Below are 19,320 nucleotides of genomic sequence, written 5' to 3'. Positions count from 1 at the left end.
GCGTATGCAAAGAATCTCGATGTCGTAAAATCTCGTTGCCCCGAGGAATCCTCGATATGTGCTAATTGACGCGTAATCGACGCGGAATTAACTCTTTCGCTCGCGCGTTCCGGCATCGAGTAAAAGGCAATTATAGAGACTTAATTACAGGATTTAATTCGGTAGTGGAGGAAGAAAAAAAGAGAGAGAGAGGAAAAGAATTCACGCGATAATATTCATTTCGAGACGCTATAGATTCTCCAAGGTTCCGTGTATCCTTTTATGTTCGAAATATTTCAGCAACGAAGAGAGAGAGAGAGAACAGCGTGGAAGGGGGAGAAGAATTTAAAAAGAAGACGCGCAATTAGCGATGCAAAAAGGTAAGGAAAGAAAGGCGAAGAAATGAAATAACGCGAGGCATCGAGGCCGCCGGTGTGTGCGCGGCTGATTATTCATGATTTGGGGAATGCTCGATGCGCTTATGGTCTCGACGGATTAGCATACCTCGCATAAACTGCGAAATAACATGCTTGTGCACGCATGCACGCAGCGCACGCAACCGCTCGCTCGTGCACCACCGTTCAAAGAACAAGCGAAAGGGGAAATAAAATAAGAGAGAGAGAGAGAGAGAGAGAGAGGGAAAGGTATAGCGTCGAGGTGGAAGAATATAAAAAAAAGTTCGCAAGGGGGGCAGGGACGAAGAAGAAACGGCGAGACGATGCAATTCTCTTCCTAAGCCGTGGCATTAACATTGTGCTTTATCGAAACCGCTCATCGTGGCACATCCGGATTCAAATTACGCCTCGCTTACGCTTATGTTTATTTAACCAGTTATTAAAATTACATTAAGGGGTCGTTCCTAATTATGTCGCTCGGGGAACGTCCTCAGCCCCCGAGGAGCGACACATGTAATTCCATAAGGAATGGTCGCGACTCCTTCTCCTTCTACGCTAACCGAACAAAGACAAAACGTACGGAAGAATGAAAGAAAGAACGAGAGAGAGAAAGAACAAGAGGTGTCTCGCTCGTTGGTCGCGTTTCGAAGGATCGAGCCTGTTACGGAACGATTCTGAGGACAGATTAGTTTGCACGAGGGTCAACGTACCCGGCGCAGGTTTTATTCACCGGCTTTCCTTAATATCGACGAATCGAGGCGGCGGCCATTGCGCAACCGGAATGGCCGAGCTGTCACCAAGCGGTAACTGCGATCACGATGGCCCCTCTTTCTGGGAAACGTTGCTCTCCTTTCTTTTTCGAGAAAAGTGAAATTCGCCGTCGTTAAGCGGTGAATAAGGAACGCGCGATACACGAGCCACGGTGTTACTCCCCGTAACGAAATAGCCACGAAAACGATAGGATAACAGTTTTCTTTCTCGGATGTCCTCGTTCTAGAAAAAGAATCGATTCTAAATTTCGTCGGTTTACCACGGTGAACCGTAGAGATTGTGGTAACTTGATCGATGCTGACAGGTTGAACCAGCGGTAAATAAGATAGCGAAGATTACACAAGTTAAATTGTGACATTAACATTGTTGATAAGTGAATAGATACGAGTTTAAAATGTAGTACGTAGCAAGAGAGGAGAGCGTGCCCCGGTAGATATTCGCTGAATTTCCATTCGAAACACTTTCCATCTATTCTTTTCACGAAGAACGCCACCTTAGAGAGGAAGAAATCTTAACGACACCTTCCTTCAGTCTCGTATCTACCAGCAATCTGGCAGCTTAATCAATCTTCCCCTTCCACGGAACCATAAAGACGTCAACCCCGTTGTCTCTCAGCCTGAAACTCGTTCATCCCGAGACTCGATTGATTTTTTCGAGGGGCCATTTACTTCCTGGTCACGAACCGCTCGACGACAATTATCGCGACAATTTATGCACACGGCCCCAGCCTCGCTAAACGCCGGCACGTATAACAGCATAATTACACCGTGCGCCGACCGAGCCAACAGGCTACAAATTGCGAGCAAATTTCGCATTAGCCCTCACGAAGCATCGAATACTCGCGCCATTGCCCGAACCGACTGTTGCATCGTCATCGAGAGCTCTCAGATGACGCCGACCTGTGTTCAAAGATAGAGAGAGATAGCGGTGACAGTGGAAGAAGGCGTCTATAGGTCTCGTTTACCATCATCATTACCATCACACCCGGCTCCATGACGGCGTTACGTGCTTTAATTTGAATACATGAGGCAGGAAGCGACGTTGGGGCATTAGCCACGCGCGTTCCTCTGTACACTCAGGCATTATCTTTGCTTAAAACGATCCTAACTTCTCTACCCTTTTTCGAAAGGCTACTCCACTCGGCGTATGTCGCCATTTCCCTCGGAATCGCGTCGGTTTGCTGACTCACATAATGCCGCGAAATTCGAAACGACCACCGACGTCGCTCTTTTTTGCGGATTACATAACCGCCGTTTGATACCACGCGGTTCATTATTATCGCCGTCGTAATGGCAACGCGCGAATTCCACGCGATTTTAGACAGAATTCACCGTAAACGTGTCGAATTTTTTCCTTCTCCTTTTTTTTTTTCGGGAGGAGGCTGAAATTACATGCAATAATTGGAATAATGGTCTCACGGTGACGTAATTAAACCAGAAACTGCAGGGCCACGTTAGTTGGTTGAGAAACGATTAATATAATAGAGCATTTCTTCTAGATCGCCAAGTCCCCTCTAATTAGCAGCCAACCAGAGAGGAGAATCGAAGAAGTATTCTCTACCGCGGATGGGGTTCGTCAACGAAGAGACGAAACGTTCTTTGGGCCTTTTTCGATTGGAATCGCTCATTAACGCGCGCGATCTGAATCCGACTTTACACGAAACAATATAATTAAATCCGCATCAACGCGGTAACCATCAGGCGGACGGGGGCCCGAAACAGCCGAGAGAATAATAAAACCGGCCATGTATAATAAAGCCCGGAGTTTCGAGCCCAGATATTATCGCCGCGAACAAACACACACGGTGCTCTGGCTCCTCTCTTATCCCGTTTCGAATTTGCTTCGTGCGACCGGAATAACGATCTTCAAGCACACCATCTCCACTCGCGGAGAGACCAACAGACGCGATGATTAATCGATCAACGCGTAGCGCAACTTCTTCGATTTCCTTTATCCACGTTTTTCGGCACAATCAACCTTTACCGCAGGCCTCAGAATCGACACTTTTTCGTCCCAAGCATCGTTAACCCACGAGTAGAAGAAATTTGCATATCGACACGTGGCGCGCGATATCGCGTTAAAACCTTCGAGCTCGGGAATCGGCGACAGGATGCGGCGACCGCAATCGCCCGCCCGATGAAAGTTAGCACAGCTCTGGGTCGTCGTTACACGCTTGTATTCCCTCTTTTTAAAAGTAAAATCGACCTGCACACACACACGCAGTCGATTTCTCCTAAGCCTCCATCCGACGACCGATTATCATAGCAAAAAGTGGTTATTTTTCCGCGAGCGTATCCATCGTTGCTGCTCGTAGAGCAAAAAGCGTACCGCTATCTCGCGATCGACCGGCTACCGTTGCCAGAGATTTTAATTAAATCGCATGGTAAACGCGCCGGTCGACGCTAGTCGATATTTCATTCCCGCGCGCGGGATAAATACGCGCGGACAACGATCTATCGTGTAATTATCGCGGGACAACGCGCGACCGTCACTTTAACCCAAGTAATCGAGTAGCCTGTCCTTTTCTCCGTGGTTCAACGGCTGCTGTTCCGTCCGATGGATCAAGATCGGCGGAACTGAACGATGCGATTTTTTTTGTCAACGTTACACGTTTCATTGCGAAGGAGTAAGACGCTGTAGAGGTAGACGAGTGTACGTTATTTCCGCGAGTGTCAGCTCGTTTTCGATTTACGTAACCGAAATTAATAAACGCCGGAGGAAGTTCCAGGAATCGACCGGCGCGAGCACGACCTTCGTTCTCCATAAGGATTACCAAAGAATTCCGCCGGATGATAATCGCGACGTTTCACAACTTTCACGGAATCCGCCGATTCCTGTTCCCTGTGTCTCCGTAAAATCGACGAGTATCGACGATCGCCGTCCTTCCATTCCATCCCGATGAAATCGAGCCCCCCTTTCCCACAGGATCTGTATTAATCACGCGAGTTACGTTGACAGAGAGATAACGTGATTCATAGGTTTGTCGATCTTGGAATAGTTCCACGGAGATGCAAGTTGATTGGAAAATTTGAGTCATCGGTAAGCGTGAGAAAGCTCGGCTAGTCTCGTCGTTACGAGATCGACAAGCAAGTTTGTAACGTGGAATTATAGTAAATCGTCGGTGTTATTTAAATTACCGAACGAGTTACTCTTGTAACTGTTCATTTTTTCTCTTCTTCTTCGGCGAGCAGAGAAGAACGAGTGCTAGGAACTAATCAAAAATACATTTGTCTTTGCGCAACGAGAGTTACGGAATGAGTCTGGAGCTTGTTACAATCTGTCTATTGAATAATGACAAAACAGTACAAGTATTATTCCGATACTTGTCCGTTTCCATTTTCCACGGGCTAACTAGATTAGCAGCTGTGAAACGCGAGTTATTTCGACAGAATCGGCTCGAGCATACACTCGTTTATCCCTTAAATTACCAACAACGACGCGCGCGATTCCTTTTTCGGATCGGACCGCTTACAAAAATCTTAAATGATTTCTAATTCAGCAAAAACGATCGCACAGAAACGTGTGTAAAAGTGGAACGAAGGAAGGAGAAGAAAAAAGCAAATCGAAGAAGAACTCGAAGGATCTGAACTGAAGAAACACCTTGAACGAGACAGCGTTCACCTCGTCCAAGAGAGATAATTCACAGTGAAACAGGAGCGCAGGATTACGCTTGTCCTTTACGCTTGTTTCTAGCCTGCCAATCCGTGAAATTAGCATACGCTAGAGCCAAATACGGCGAGCAGCTCACCTGCGCTCACGGTGCCGACAAATGCGATGAATATGGTGATTTCCATCATTTATCCGGCTGGCTAGGCGCAAACGTTCCCGGTCCTTGAGGCGAGATGCGCGTGTAACTCGCGCCGCGCATACTGAACGTCTCGCGGTATCATTCGCTGGCTATTAACAATTTCCATTTACGCGAGTGTGTGCAACCGGCGCGACAAACGAAAATAGAAACGGGAGAGAGGAGAAGAACACCTGGTGAAAAAGGACGAGAACAGTTTCGATAAGTAAATATATATCGTTGTTGAAACGGGATGCGATTAAACGCAACAGCGACATTGTGTACGGAATAATCAGTTCTACCGGTAGACAGACACATACTAACATTCTATTTTCGGTGCAAAAGAGGCACAACAGTGCATCGCGAAGCGCTGCAATTCCGCCGATGAATATGGAACGCGGGAGGAAACGAGCCGCGCGGGATGAAAAATTAACATTAAAATGCTGGAAAACGTTCGTCTAAAAATATCCCGCGCGATTATCAACCAGATCAACCAACCGAGAGATGAATATGCATGACGCGTAGCCGCGCTTGGCTATCGAAGCTGCACTCTCACGTGTAGAACCAGATAGGCCGGCAAGTTTCTGGAAATCTAGGAGAGAATCGCGCGCCAAAAGACACACCTTTCGTACAGGTAAAGCGTTTAACCCTTTCGCTACTAAGAGTAACCATAATCACTCGACATAGAGCGCTCGGCATAACCTAAAAGCGACCACAGCTTCTTCAGTGTATTTCCTTATAATTCGTTACACACCACCTTGGAATAATTTGAAAAAGAGCGACAAAAATTAATTCGCACAAGACGACAAAGGGTAGAGGTTACCTACGCTCTACGATAAAGTTTAGACTCCTGGTTCAACGATTTCCTACAGAGTCTGTGCACCGACAGTTAACACCGTTGTAACTAAAGTCTGTAGCGTATACTGTATACGGTAATTGTCGTTTAGGGGATGATCTAAGTTGAGACGATCGTCTAAGACGATCTCTCGTGGAAAGCTTGAAATTCCAGAAACTATTGGTTACTTATCAGAGAATAACACAGAGAGAAAGAAGAGGAGAAACGAAGAGCGTGGGTGAGGGGAAGACAGTTGTGCGTGTGGCGTTATAGGTTTCATTAGGAGAAGTGCATTTCCTTTTCCGAGGTTCGCGTAGCCGCAAGGTCGTCCGTGTACCTCGTCCACGGCGAGAGAATCACTCGTCCGGCATCGACGCATTCGTCATCGACGCGAGAGAGATCGTATCGCGACAGCGTCGTGGGACAGGGGAGCCGCGCCACTCATAATTTGCATGTCTCAACCGGTGCCACGGGTAACGAAGAGTTATGGACGCGTGGAGCGAGCCAGACGGAGGTTTTCGTGGAGGAAAAACACTCGAGGCTGCTGGAGATTGCGATCGACAACGGGGAACCGACTTAACGCGTGAGTACGCCTCGCGACGGCGTCTCGCGTCGCGATGCATCTAGGAGGATCTGGTGTCTGAAGGGTGGTCGCTCGAGGAACCTTCGACAGAGGTGCTTTCGAGCAAGTTGGTCGTCTAGCATAGCTCTGGGAAATATTTTTTTGAATAGGGGGTACATTTCTGTTAGAAATTGATCGAGTCTCGAAGGAAGAATCATAGGTGTGTGCACACCTGGTAGCGCGTAATGAAAGGGTTAAAAACGAAAAAGATCTGCCAATTAATCGTACGACGGCAACGGATGAATTACAACCGATGGAGAGGTAATAAAAGGACGTCGAGAAATCATCTTTAACTCTCGCCCACTGGAGTCGGGTCATTTTGATACGACTGTTGCAACAGTCAACTGTCTTGGATGTAATTCTTCTTCTTCTTCTTCTCTTATTCCTGCTTCAACGTGGCGATAACGCATGCTTTGAAAGAATGGAAAAGTTCACTTCTCCGTTTCATATTCTGTGTTCTCAATTTTTCGAAATCACGTTTGAAAAAAGTGATAAGAGGAAAATCCACTATAAAAAAACCTACATTCGGTAGTCGCGGAGGGATCCAAGGATCAACACGACAATTATTTTATCCAAATCGTCGTCAAGAATAAGGGAAGGAGAAAACGCACGTGTACCACGGAAGAGGCGTGAAAACCGTAGTAGGCACGTGGCCATCAACCCTTCGCCTGAATGTTTAAAGAAAGCCGCAGGAAAGTCGGTCGCGTGTCGCTTCGCGGCGGTGATTTGTCGATGAATGTGTGTTACACAGCTTCCTTCACCTACATACACGTGTAGGCAGCACGCGAAAAGGTGGCCCGGTGTGTTAGGGCAGAAGGGTTGCTGAGCGATGTATACCTGATCGTTGCGGCCCTCCCTGGGATGAAAGAAGTACGACAAAGCGGGGGAGATAAAGAAGCGAGAGAAAAAACGAAAGAAAGGCGCAGGGCGGAGAAAGAGAAAAGAGAACCGCCACGTGACCCTTGCACGATCCTCCACTCCTTATTGGAATCCTTCTGGCCCAACCTGACCTATCCAAGGTGAGATTTATCCGGCGGCTTTACCTGCCACCAGCTATATAGCCACCTTTGGTACCTTCCTCGCTGTCTCTGCCTACCTACCGGGAATCCCCGCATTCCCATTCTCATTCCCCATTCCCCTGGAACCAGCCGCCCGTCCACCCACCGCCCTAGGGTCACGTATCCTAGGCCTTTTTCGTTAAGGATCGACCGTGTCCTGGCGACGTAACAGGTGAGATTTCCGCGTCTGCCACCCTGTCCACCGTGCTCTTTCACTTCCTATCCCCTTTTACACACGATCCTCCTTTTGTATTCTGCACGGGCTACTTAAGGCAATCGTAAATTGTTCGAATCAATAGACACGCGACAACATCGAGTCAGATCGTGTTCGATAGACACAACGTGTCTTCGCAATCCGATAGTCACGGTCGATGTTTTACTTCTACGTTGTCTATATCTCATTCGTTAGCACTATCTTTTACACAATTACGTAGTTTCATTTTTGATCATATTTCCACAGTGATTCGTGACTTCAGACAAGCGTCTAGCTGTCTACAACGTCAATTCTGCATTGTTTCCATCCACCCGGTGACACATCAGTCCCACGACGAATTTCAATCTCCGTATGCTAATCGGTTCCCACTATTCCCCGGTGATTTCCATAAAACCCACCGTTCGCAACCACCTACGAGTCACGTGCCCACAAGTTCCTCCGAAGAAACCAACGTAAGAGTCCCTCGACGTAATAGGCACGGGATTCGGCCCTGAGCTAGCCTCGAGCGTTTTCGAGCAGGTTCCTGACGGTCTTAATACACGTAAAGCCGAGTAGGCTATAATCGGAAAGCCGCTGGACAATGCAAATAAGACCGCGACGTTCGTTATTACCACAGGTCCCTCCCTCTTTCATTTCTACCCCCGTCTCTTTCTTTTCCTTTTTTCGTACACTCCCACCTAACCGACGTGGTGACGTAACAGACGAACAACGAGGCATTCTCTGCTTCCGGCTCACAGCCGAAACCTCGAAAGATTTTCATTAAAGTCTCATTAACCACGTTCAGGCGTCTCGTTGGCGATCTAACGCCGGCGATAATTAGCGGGGAAATGAACGGGTAATGACGCTAATTCCCTGTTATATTAATTAGTCGAATTCTCAATGAACAAATGTTTTAAATGAAATAAATTAAGGGTATCTTTATTAGGGAAACAAAGCTAAGGCTAAAAGCGTGGCCGCCTGGCAAGATCCATGCATCGCCGCTATCGCGGCTGATCATCTCGATTCCGATTCGCGTACACCACAAACAGAAGCAAGAGAGGGAGAGAGAGAGAAGGATGGACAAAGAGGCGTAGGAAGGAGAAAAATAAAATACGAAGGAAGAAAATAGAGAGAAAGAAAGAAGAACTGTTGATTATTCCGAGAAAAAGGCAAAGAGCCTATTTACCATCGTAATCTCGATTCAATTAATCCGAGGAATTCGCGGCTGGTTCGCGCTCGCTCGCTCGTCAAATCGCTCCAAAGTCCGAGCATCGAAAACCACCACCAGCCGCAACACACGTTCAACAATCTCTTTCGGGATTTTTCAAGAGAGCGTAATCTTTCTCGCGTGCGCCAGCCCGGAAACGCCCAAACCGGGCGCATTATTCATTCGACTTTGCGTTAGCCTACGAAATTTACACGAACGTGAAACGTGTGTTAGCCGAGAGAACGTTTCCGGTCGTCTCTGTCTCCGTTTCCTCTCTCTCTCTCTTCCGTACGAAGAGGCGCGTCGCGGTGTTTTATCTCGGGGCCACGTTGAGCCAAGCCTTCATTTCTCAAGTGACGCGCGGGCTCGCGATTGCCGATCGATAAAAGGCCGTTTCACCCGGCTCGATAGTGGCGCGAATCGGAAAAATAAATATATTATTCAGGCAGGATTAATCGATCGACCGGCGCGATGTCAACAAACGCCATTTCTCTTTCTTTCTTCCCCACCTTTTTCCTCTTTTTTCGCATCGAACAACATGTGGGATACCCGATGGATAGGCTACAGAACAGTGTACGAGTTTCAGATCTGTCGCCAGGATTCGAGTCCAGTTTCGATCGAATTCGACCATACTTCAGACAGAGGGAGAGAGAGAGATGTTGAGAATGGAGATTGAGACCTCGATTGCATAGTTGCTTATGTACAACGCTCGAAATAAACTGCACTTGGAGCTACGGAGGAGATAGTATGATGTTTGCGATCCAACCACTGTGTACACATCTGCTCCAGCTAATCAGGAATAGAGCCTTTGCATGCTTTTTACGATTCCTCGTGTACTGGCTGAAAGAACCGCGTTGGGGTTAGAGCTTCGGTAGTGTCTTCAAACGGTGTTCTTCATTGAATTACCCTACTATAAGTTACCGCATCGAGGAATAAAAATCGAAACTCAAAGGAGCGTTTCGTTCGCTAAAATTTCAGACCAAACATCGAGTTTGATTCAACGTAAACTCGCTATTTCTGTCGCAAATTTACTCAGAAAATCCCATTATTGCGGATACAAGATCGCAGAAGGGATCGTCGCGATGAAAATGTTAAGTAAAGGAAGAAAGAAGGAAAGTCTCGGGTGGTGCTGGAAGTTGGTCGGTTTTGTTGGCGAGAAACGACTTCGGGGAACTGTCGTCGGCACACGAAACTCGAAGATCAGTGAAGATCATGGACGAAAAGGAAGGGAGAAAAAGAGAGAACGGAGCACGATGAGTACTCTTGCGTATCGGGCAAGGGGCCGTCTAATTTTCCGCACGCGAGTGATCCGACGGCACTCGGGAGAGTCTCGGGAACAACTCGTTTTCTTCTGCCCGTAAGATCTCGCTAACGAACGAACTCCGCTAGTAATTACTCCCGAGTCTAAAAAAAAAAAATATCTTCTCTCTCCGTGCGTTTGTCTCGTTCTGTAAAGGGAATTAAATTCGGATGTATCGTAAGTGAAAGAGTAAACGAGGGGGAGAGTGTAAAAGAAAGAAACGTTTAAGGATCTATCATGGCTGGGTCCTCTCGTTGCGTCGAATCGATCCCGAGACGGAAGCATCGATCGCGAATTTATTAAGGTACAGATTAGCAACGATTCATCGGCGATAAACATCCGGTGGTCGGTAATTAAACTGTTAAAGGGCATATAATAACATCGGAGCGTTCGACGTGATTTACTTACCATCAAATATTATCATAATTAATTACACGTAGCCGGCTCGCCGCGGTATATAATTAGCAGAAGTCGCAAGATTGCCGATCGATCGACGATCATTATCTCATTTTCAGTTTTACAACGCGCACTAAACGAACGTGGAAGAAAAAAGAGAGAAAAGTGCGAGAGAGAGATACGAAGAAGCAACGTTCGTCGTGTGTTACACGCACGGAGAAGGAAGAAGAAAGGGGGAAAAAAATTCTCTGAATGGCTTGTTAAAAGGATATGTCGTTGAAACGACGACGAACAATGACGGTGATCCAGAAGGAAGAAGATACGAAGAAGGGGAAGGGGGAGGGGGTCGGGGGAGAGAGAGAAGACGAAGGGAAAACAATGAGTTCTAGGTAAGGGAAAAAGAGGAGAGAATAAAGGCACGTACAGGTTGGACGTCGTACGGACACGAAATCAATATGGAGAGCGTATCGGGGGGAAATTATTGTTATCATATACCCCCCGTATGGGGTCATCCAGCGTGAAACGTCATTTTCAGGACCGACGCCGCGATAGAGATTGCTCGCAGCATAGAATCGAATTATGTGATAAACATTGTTGCGCGGCACACCTGCTCGTAAATAACATAGAATCAAACACGTATCACGTTACAAGGTAATACACGGTGGGGCCTGCAAGACGAAGAGAACAGGTCCCTGGGCCTGGCCAAGCTGGCAATCGGCTATCTTCGATAAGCTATATATGTACGTCGGGTCCTGCGCGTGTTCCTTGCCAGGATTAATTATATTCTCCCCTATCGAACATAAATTAGCACGACGAAAAGAAGGAGGCACGCTATACCAAGTAATTACGCTTTTCGGTGTGATCCGCGCGTAACGCTGCGCGAACCAACAGCTGGCGCGAGTAACACGAGTATTTCGTGCCGTGTGAAAATTTGGAAACGAAGAAGGAAGAAGAAGGGGCGAGAGGAAAAAGTGAAATCGGGATTACAAGGCAGGGGGAAATGCGCCGCTTCGGACAGATAACGACACAGGTGACAGGTAAATAATAACCGCGAAACCACCGATCACTCCACGAAACTCTGTGAAACACCAAGTTGAAGATGGTGAAGAGGGAAGAGGGAGGGCATTGAAAACGACGTTATATAAGGTAGAAGGAATTATCTGAAGCACTTCTACGATTTCACTTCGAAAAATGGATTTTTCGTCGTATCGCAGGTTGCTCATCGAAAATAACCGCGCGATCACGCGCTTACGTGGAATATTTATTCAAACAAGCCTTAGAAGAGCCTAACACCTTATCGAACAGATACGATATCGGGCAACATTTTTTTCTCGCCGACCTCGCCGGCCACGCCGTTTGTTTGCCGTTGCATTTTTGAATATTAGTGCAATTATGTAGACACGCGAGTGCGTACATACGTACAATTACCAACAACCCGATACCGCCGTGTGTACCGGCCGGTTCACAACCATCCAAGAACCAACGCGATAATTGCCCACGGATTAAACCTAATATACTCATGTCGTTATCGATAATACGAAATCAAAGATAACTCTCCATTTTTTTCTCCTTCTTTTCCTCCTCCTATCCTTTTCCCTCGTTTTTCCACGGATTCACGATTAACTACACCACTACTCGAGGCATAATCTGAAACACCATTGGATATCGTTTTATCGAAATGAATAATACTTACAATTAGTTGGTCAATTTCACCTACGTAATCACGATTACAAGCCGAGGACCGTTACTCTGTGTTAGTCCATTCTTTCTTTCCGCTCACGTTTGCAACGTGTTGCGAACACAGAGCGCGACGCTTATCAGCACAATGAAATAGCGTTATTTACATTGCATTTTATTGAAACTAATAAAGATCGAGCCTGTTTAGAATCAGATAATGCTCTTCGCCGCGGTATCGTTTTAATTACGATCATTCTTATTTTTCGCGGTATCAACGCGTCGACGCGTTACGCCGCGTTAATAAACACCGAAGATAACTCCCGATACACAGCCAGGTATAAATACAATAATATTTAGTTTTTACGGAATAATCAGCGGATTTATCGACGACGAATCGAGTGGACGATACACGAGCATTTTTTCAGCTTCCCTCCCTCTACTCTTCCGTCCCTCTACCCTTTATCAGCGAATGCGGCTAAATCGAGGCGAACATTCTTTTTCTCCTCTACCTTTATCTGATCGTTGCGTGAACATTTACTCCATTTCCAAACACGTGTCGTTCCCAATTTAATTAACTAAAATCGTCAGTACTACAAGCGTTGGCTCGAAAAAAGTCACATCCAGGATATCGCACATTCGTATCGTGAATCATACAATTAATAAAGCGCAAATTATCGACGCACTTGGAATCAGCTTAGATACCGATTTTTCATTCGATAAACACGATTATAAACGAGTCAATAAACGAACAACCACTATATCCTTTCCACTGAATAACGCCAGAGAGAGAGCGAGAGAGAGATTATCGCATTCGTGTCTATCGATAAGCGCGGAGAACGATGGAAAATCGAGGTATCGGGCGACGTAACGCGAAGAAATAACGAACAGAACGATTGTTCCTCCATGCGAAAATTTCAATTAACCACACGCATACACGTATTCGACCAACGAGAACGCATTACACGAATTTATCCGCCAAGGAATTCCCTTATCGTACGGTGGAATCGTTAACGAATTGCACGCACGCATGCCACGAGGAACGCAGAACGAAAGGAACGTCTTCTGAAAAGGGAATCCGCCTTGCTCGTCGTAAAACGTGAAACGGCAACGATCTTTCGTCTTCGAACCTTACGCGCGCGCTTTTGCGTACGGAAACGAGCAAAAATGAGGAAACTCCCGGCCAGGGTTTTCAGGTAAAGGCTCGGTAGCTCGCGAGCGTCGCTCATGCCACGGCACAATGGAACAGAACGAATGCACAATGCATCGGAGGGAATTTTCGACGAGGTGTAGCAGAAGGGGTAACAAAGCCTTGCGCCAAGGTTGCGCGGGGGTGGTTCGAGGCAAATGCGAGCAGGGAAGCTCCGTTGACAGCTGACGGATCGAAACGGCTCGCTACGTTTTCCCCCAAAATCCACGAGGATCGTTTCGTGTTTCGTTCAACGAACAAACAGCGGCTGTGCATGACGCACGCGTCCGTTTGTCTCGGGAATCTCCGGTTTCGTTGCCGAACCAACTCTTTGGGAATACAGAGACACACCGTGACAAACACGGTATATTTTCCTGCAGTTTCACAATTCTAACTTCTGCGCCATTACCGTACGACGTTTCTTCAGCTATCGTACTAGAGATTTTTATGCAAAATCATAACAGAGAAGCGTCTGGAAGTAACTGTACCTTACAGACAAGAAAATCCTACCGTACACACTAAAGTTAATCTCGCGTGACATAACGTAGGATCACTTCGAGCGTAGGTTCGCGTTAATATGACTGAACAAACACCGTTCGCAACATTGTTTGTATTTACCGTCAGAAATTCATCCAGTTTCATCATCACCGTCTAATTTCTGACTAACCTACAGAATTCTACTCTGGAATCGATGAAATCACCGCGGTAAATCGAAACAAAGTCACACTCTAATTCACCGGAATAAAATTCCAAGATTCGTACGAGTAACCGCGTTGAGTACATATGCAGATATCAGGCATCGCCGAATCTCTCTACCCAACCCGTTCGTTTCGCACACGATTGTACAATCCGTTACGTCATCGGCTTAGCTATCGTCGCGGCCGGTAATACCGTGGTTTCCGCGAAAACGAGGAACGACGCGTCGCGATAAACCGTTCAGGCAGCAATTCGAAACTCACCGTTCTCGGTGCCTCGAAGCGGTCCAGACGGACTTCCACCGGTCGAAACACCTTCGTCTTCGCTGCTGCTGCTGCTACCCTCGCTAGGGCTGTAACTTCTCCTGCTCCCGGTCCCTCTCGCGATCTTCTGCCCGGCGCTAGCTGTACCGTTGTTATTATCGTGCATCCTACCCTGCAGCCTCCCGTGCATAGTCCTCACCCGCGAATGCAACCTCTGCTGCTCAAGTGAACCGACCGAAAAGTCCAAAGGCTGATCGATCTCCGTATGAATCTGCGACTGCCTCTGTGCTTGCCCGCACACGGACCCGACAACCATACTCTGCGGCTGCGAAACAACCTGCTGCCCTATAGGCGATACTTGCTGCTCCTGATGAACGTTACTAGGCGGACTCCACCACTGATGCCCGCCCTGTATAGACCTCCAAGCTTCGATGGTGTTGTTGTTCGTAGGGCTGGTCTGCTTCTGCTTCTGTTGCTGCATCTGCATCTGCTGTTGAGACTGTTGCTGAGCCATCGCAACCTCCACCAGGTTGTTGTTCTCCAGCAGATGCATACTTGGTGTCTGCGTCATCGAGGACGGCAAACCGAACGGCGACGAGCCCACCAACGGCGGGCTCGATTCTTGCCGTTGCCGATGAATCGAATGATGCTGCTGATGTCGATGTTGATGTTGCTGCTGTTGCTGCGAGCTAGACGATGGTACGACGACCGGAGGCGGAATTTGCCGGACGGTCCGCGCGGCCTCGGCGACCCACCGGCGCACCGCCTCACTGTCGAGGCCCGCCAGCCCTGCGGACTTTCCCTTAGACTGACCTCCGGGCGATGATAAACCCTTGTCGGGTATCAGGCCGGGCAGCGCGAGGACCCCGGTGCCCGCCACCGCGACCCTGGGTCCCGAAACGCCCCCGTAAGCAGCCAACGCCGCGAGATCCAACGTGGTCACCTCCAACTGACTCGCTTTTATTTCAGAAGATTCACTATTCCCACCGCCTACGAGTTTCGAAAGGAAATGTCTGGTTGTTGCTGCGAATCGCTTTCACACTCTCGGGTTTGTTTTGTATTGTACACTTTCTTTTTCAACATACGACGTGGTACGTGGTGTTATTTACTTTTCTTTGGATATCGAAGGTGAAATCTATGCTTTTCTCGTATGTTTTCGTGTTATCCTTCCGTGTTATCACAGTATATTCCTACAGAAACACTACACTGACAAACGTACACAGATATGTTCCTCCAACACGCAAAGGACGTATACTCCAGTCTGGCACGGTACACCGGTCTCGTAGGGACACTCGTTAACACGGATTACCCTTCGCGTCCATTAAAAACCGAACACTCCTTGTGACATATATATGTGTGTGTGTGTGTATATATATATATTACCCTTCGCGTCCATTAAAAACCGAACACTCCTTGTGACATATATATGTGTGTGTGTGTGTGTATATATATACAGTTATTAGATGGGCACAGCGTGACAAGCGTATCGTCGCTTACTATCGCATAGTTCCTGGCCCCGTTTCCCGTGGAATTCACCTGTCATCGGATATACGACTGTCGAACACGAACACCGACTTCTGATCACTGACTGCTGATTTCTAATTACAAGCAGCGCCAACTGTCAGCTGTTCCGTTTTCTTCACGACGCCTGCCTGGGCTACACCACTCGCGTGTTCTCGACGTGACAGAACCGTGCCCCCTCGAAGCCCGCGAATATTTGAAAATCCTTAATAACAGCAGTGTCTCTCTCTCTCTCACCTGTCATCCACGCGTCAGACACAGCGTCACCCATCGGTGAACTCGCGAACAATCTCGATGCTTTCCACCGCGATGAACGCGAGCATATTCGATTGCAAATATCTGTACGCGTGTGTGTCGTAGAATCCCCGTGGGCTCCTTCGTTTCGAACTGTCACTGTATATTACGCTATCACGTTTCACTGTGGACGTTCGCAATATTTCCGATGGTTCCGCCAGCGACACGTGCTGGTTCGTTTCGTCATAGGTTAAGGAGAGTTAAGACCGGTGCGCGTCGGCTTTCCCCTCGCGAGAATCGAGCTGTTTTCGCCGTGCGAGATCGTGGAAAGAGGCCAAGTATCGTTTATCGCAGGCACACGAGCATCCGCGACGAGCTACGACGGTGGCAGCTACGGCTGCGGCGGCTGGTACGACGGTCAGATGCTGTCGCGTGCATGTGTGCAGCTACACTAGAGGGCCCACGTACGCCCGGTCGGCCGCCTACCGGCCACGGGGAACGCGGACGCGTACGCGGACCGTGGAACACGAAGTGGGGGTGTCGTTGGAAGAGCGAAAGAGACGAAAGAACACGTACCGTGGTTGGAAAGGCAGCGAGAGAGACGAGGAGAATAGAGTGGATCGGAAAGCAGCGGACGAACGCCTGGACGCTTATGCTGGTGGGGAAACGAGCAGCGTCGGTGGGGAATGAAGCTCCAATCGCAAAGGAACGCGGATCACGCGCGGCTCCGCCCGGCAAGGAAAGGCGAGTTCTCTGCTCGCGGGCGCGAGCGCGCCTTTTTACCTCGCGTGTACCGGCTACTACTGCTGCAACGAAACCACGGTTAGAGAGAGAGAAGGTAAGTGCATTTGCATATGCGAGAAAAGCGACCAATCGCCGATCCCGTACCACGTCCCCCCTCTGTCGATATGGCGACACGGATTAGGGTTCGAGGACTAATCCTATTACCGACCGATTAACGTCAATGTCTCGAGACGACTCCGTTTACCGAGGCATAGAGTACATCGACGATGTAAATGCGCATACGTAAGGAGGGCGCTTTTTCATAGGAATCTCATGTAAATGCGTCATGCGGTTGCAACTTATTAATTCGAACGCAGGTCACAGGTGGCGCATTTTGGGCGCCAGTGCATTAGACGTGCGCGTGCTTCGTACTTGGAAATTATCGGTACAAATTCGTTTCCGTACGTTTGCAATTATCGTTAAGCGTAATGTTTTGCTTCGAGTGTTTTTCAAGTAGTGAAAAGCAGTGTGTTCAACGGTAGGAAAGGAAGATTAGTTAAAGAAGTGTACGGCAACAAGCTTCTCGTGCTAGGTTATCTCTATTAAACCCTTCGCTGTAATCTCGAGTATTAGAACACTCGTCCGGCGGGAAACGGTGCTTTTTGTGTTACGTGTAGAATTTACGGTGTTCAGAAATCGTTTACGGAAGATACGGGCCCTATTGATGCACATTTCACGTACCCTCAAGATCGAAATACCTGGCCGATGCGCTACGCGGTACGATGAATCTCAGGTGAACAGCAGGTGGGTACTTTCGTAGGTTAAAACTGTTCGGTTCAACGATCCCTCGAACAATGGGATCGTTCAGATCGCTCGACCTATTCGTATCGGCAAATTTATTCATACGTAACCGACAACGCGTAACATTTCGAACACATTACGAACAACCGTTAATGGCGTCTTAACGACGCGGGAAAGTTGGCGGACATATTTGTTTATCGAATCGAACGTATCGATTCCGCCATATTGAGCGATACGAGAAAATTTGAATTCAACGTCGTTTCAAATATCCATCGAAGGAATCCTCGCGAAAGCAACATCGGAAATCCATCCCGGGCGCCATTCTTCTTCGAACCGACTCTAACCTTATCATAACCCCACCGGGGGTACGAAAATATTCAGTAACCCCTATCCCCGTCCGCCATTCCTCGGAAACCGGTCGTCTCTCACCTATCATATTTCCATGCACACACATCGAAACCCACCACTCCCGAGCATTTGAATGCGGCATGCGCAGTGCCGTTGCAAAAAAATCAGACGCTTTAAACTGGGCCTTTATTGGTCGTGGCAGTCGCGGCCGTCTATCCCCACCCCAGAGAGAGAGAGAGAGAGAGAGTGGGCTTTTTCCCTCGCGTATACACACAACCATCCCTGCCATTCTTCCTCTTTTTATCGCGCTATCATATTTCCATACAGCCACCGGCCACCACCACCACCTCCACAGCCGCCTCCACTCGATACCCAGCCACGGCCAGATTTGAATCCGGCATGCGCAGTTCCGCGCGCAAAAAGGGCGCTTTAAAGAGGTTCTTATTGGCCATGGGAACGCCACCCCCCACTCCTTATCGCGTGTACCGGCTACCTAACCTTGCGAACCGAGCACCCTTCCTCTTATCGCGTCGCTCTCCCTCCCCGCCCCTACACCCCTCCCACTCCTGCACGTTCCTTTTTTTCGCCTTTTCTCTCCCTCTGCTTCTTCTCCTTCGACTCTGCCCCACCAACGTCGAGGCTAGGAACGCGAGCATCCCCTTCCACCCTCGCACGTACATATATATGTATATAGCGACGAGGTGCGACGAGGATGAATAGCGTCGAGGGATGAAGATGAAACCGGGACGTGGTGCGCGGGGGCGGGGGAAAGGCGAGGGAGACGGAGCGGAGAGCGAGCTGGTATTGATTTTAATGACGCCCCTACCGACGCGAATTCACGAAAGAGGCGCGAATAATATCTACGCGCTCTGATTCCGTGAGTCGGGGCCGCGCAGGAGCTTTACGAGGACGCGTGGGGGCATTCCTTGCTCTCTCGTTTTTCGCACATCTAGATGTCTTTTTCGAGTCTATATTTTTCTGTCTTCTTTTTTGGGGGGTGTATTTTTCAAAGAGTGTGTACGATTAGAAAAATTACATGGTTGTGGAAGGAGAGGTGTGAAGGTAGTTTTTTTTCTTTCTCTTCTTCAAATGACTACAATCTCGTAACCGGTATATCTGATTGCGGATGAATAAAGGGTTGGCGAGAGAAAAAGAAGGGCCGGTGATATTTATGTACGGCACGCGCTGCAACAGGGTAGCGGCACTTGTGCCGAAAATCGAGAGGCTCGAGTGGTACTGTATACACGAAAGGGTGTCTCGAATACCCATACCCGGGACCCTAATCTGAATAACGCGAACCCTTTAGTCCCCGGCTCGCGGACCCCTCTTTC

At 48.3% G+C, this 19,320-nt stretch overlaps 2 protein-coding genes across 3 annotated transcripts in view; one reads left to right on the top strand and one right to left on the bottom strand.

Annotated features, from left to right (window-relative positions):
- The window catches only part of LOC108578079 (POU domain protein 2-like), a 116,381-nt gene extending 100,739 nt beyond the window's left edge, over positions 1-15,642 (bottom strand). The window contains exon 1 of one of the 2 annotated variants that reach the window (XM_017941335.1): positions 14,363-15,642. In XM_017941335.1, coding sequence (XP_017796824.1) covers positions 14,363-14,933 — 571 coding nt within the window. In that variant the 5' untranslated portion in view covers positions 14,934-15,642. The remainder of the gene's footprint in view (positions 1-14,362) is intronic. The other variant, XM_017941338.1, reaches the window with a different exon arrangement.
- On the top strand, positions 15,009-17,446 carry LOC108577587. Its single transcript, XM_017940773.1, is given in 5 exon segments — positions 15,009-15,093; positions 16,373-16,422; positions 16,425-16,914; positions 16,917-16,955; positions 17,358-17,446. Coding segments are annotated over 5 exon segments (753 nt in total).
- The last annotated feature ends 1,874 nt before the right edge of the window (positions 17,447-19,320 follow it).

Source organism: Habropoda laboriosa, unplaced genomic scaffold, assembly GCF_001263275.1.
Source record: "Habropoda laboriosa isolate 0110345459 unplaced genomic scaffold, ASM126327v1 scaffold5, whole genome shotgun sequence".
Classification (NCBI taxonomy): Eukaryota; Metazoa; Arthropoda; class Insecta; order Hymenoptera; family Apidae; genus Habropoda; species Habropoda laboriosa.
Note: the sequence above shows the minus strand (reverse complement) of the source record. Positions and strands in the feature narration are given on the sequence as shown.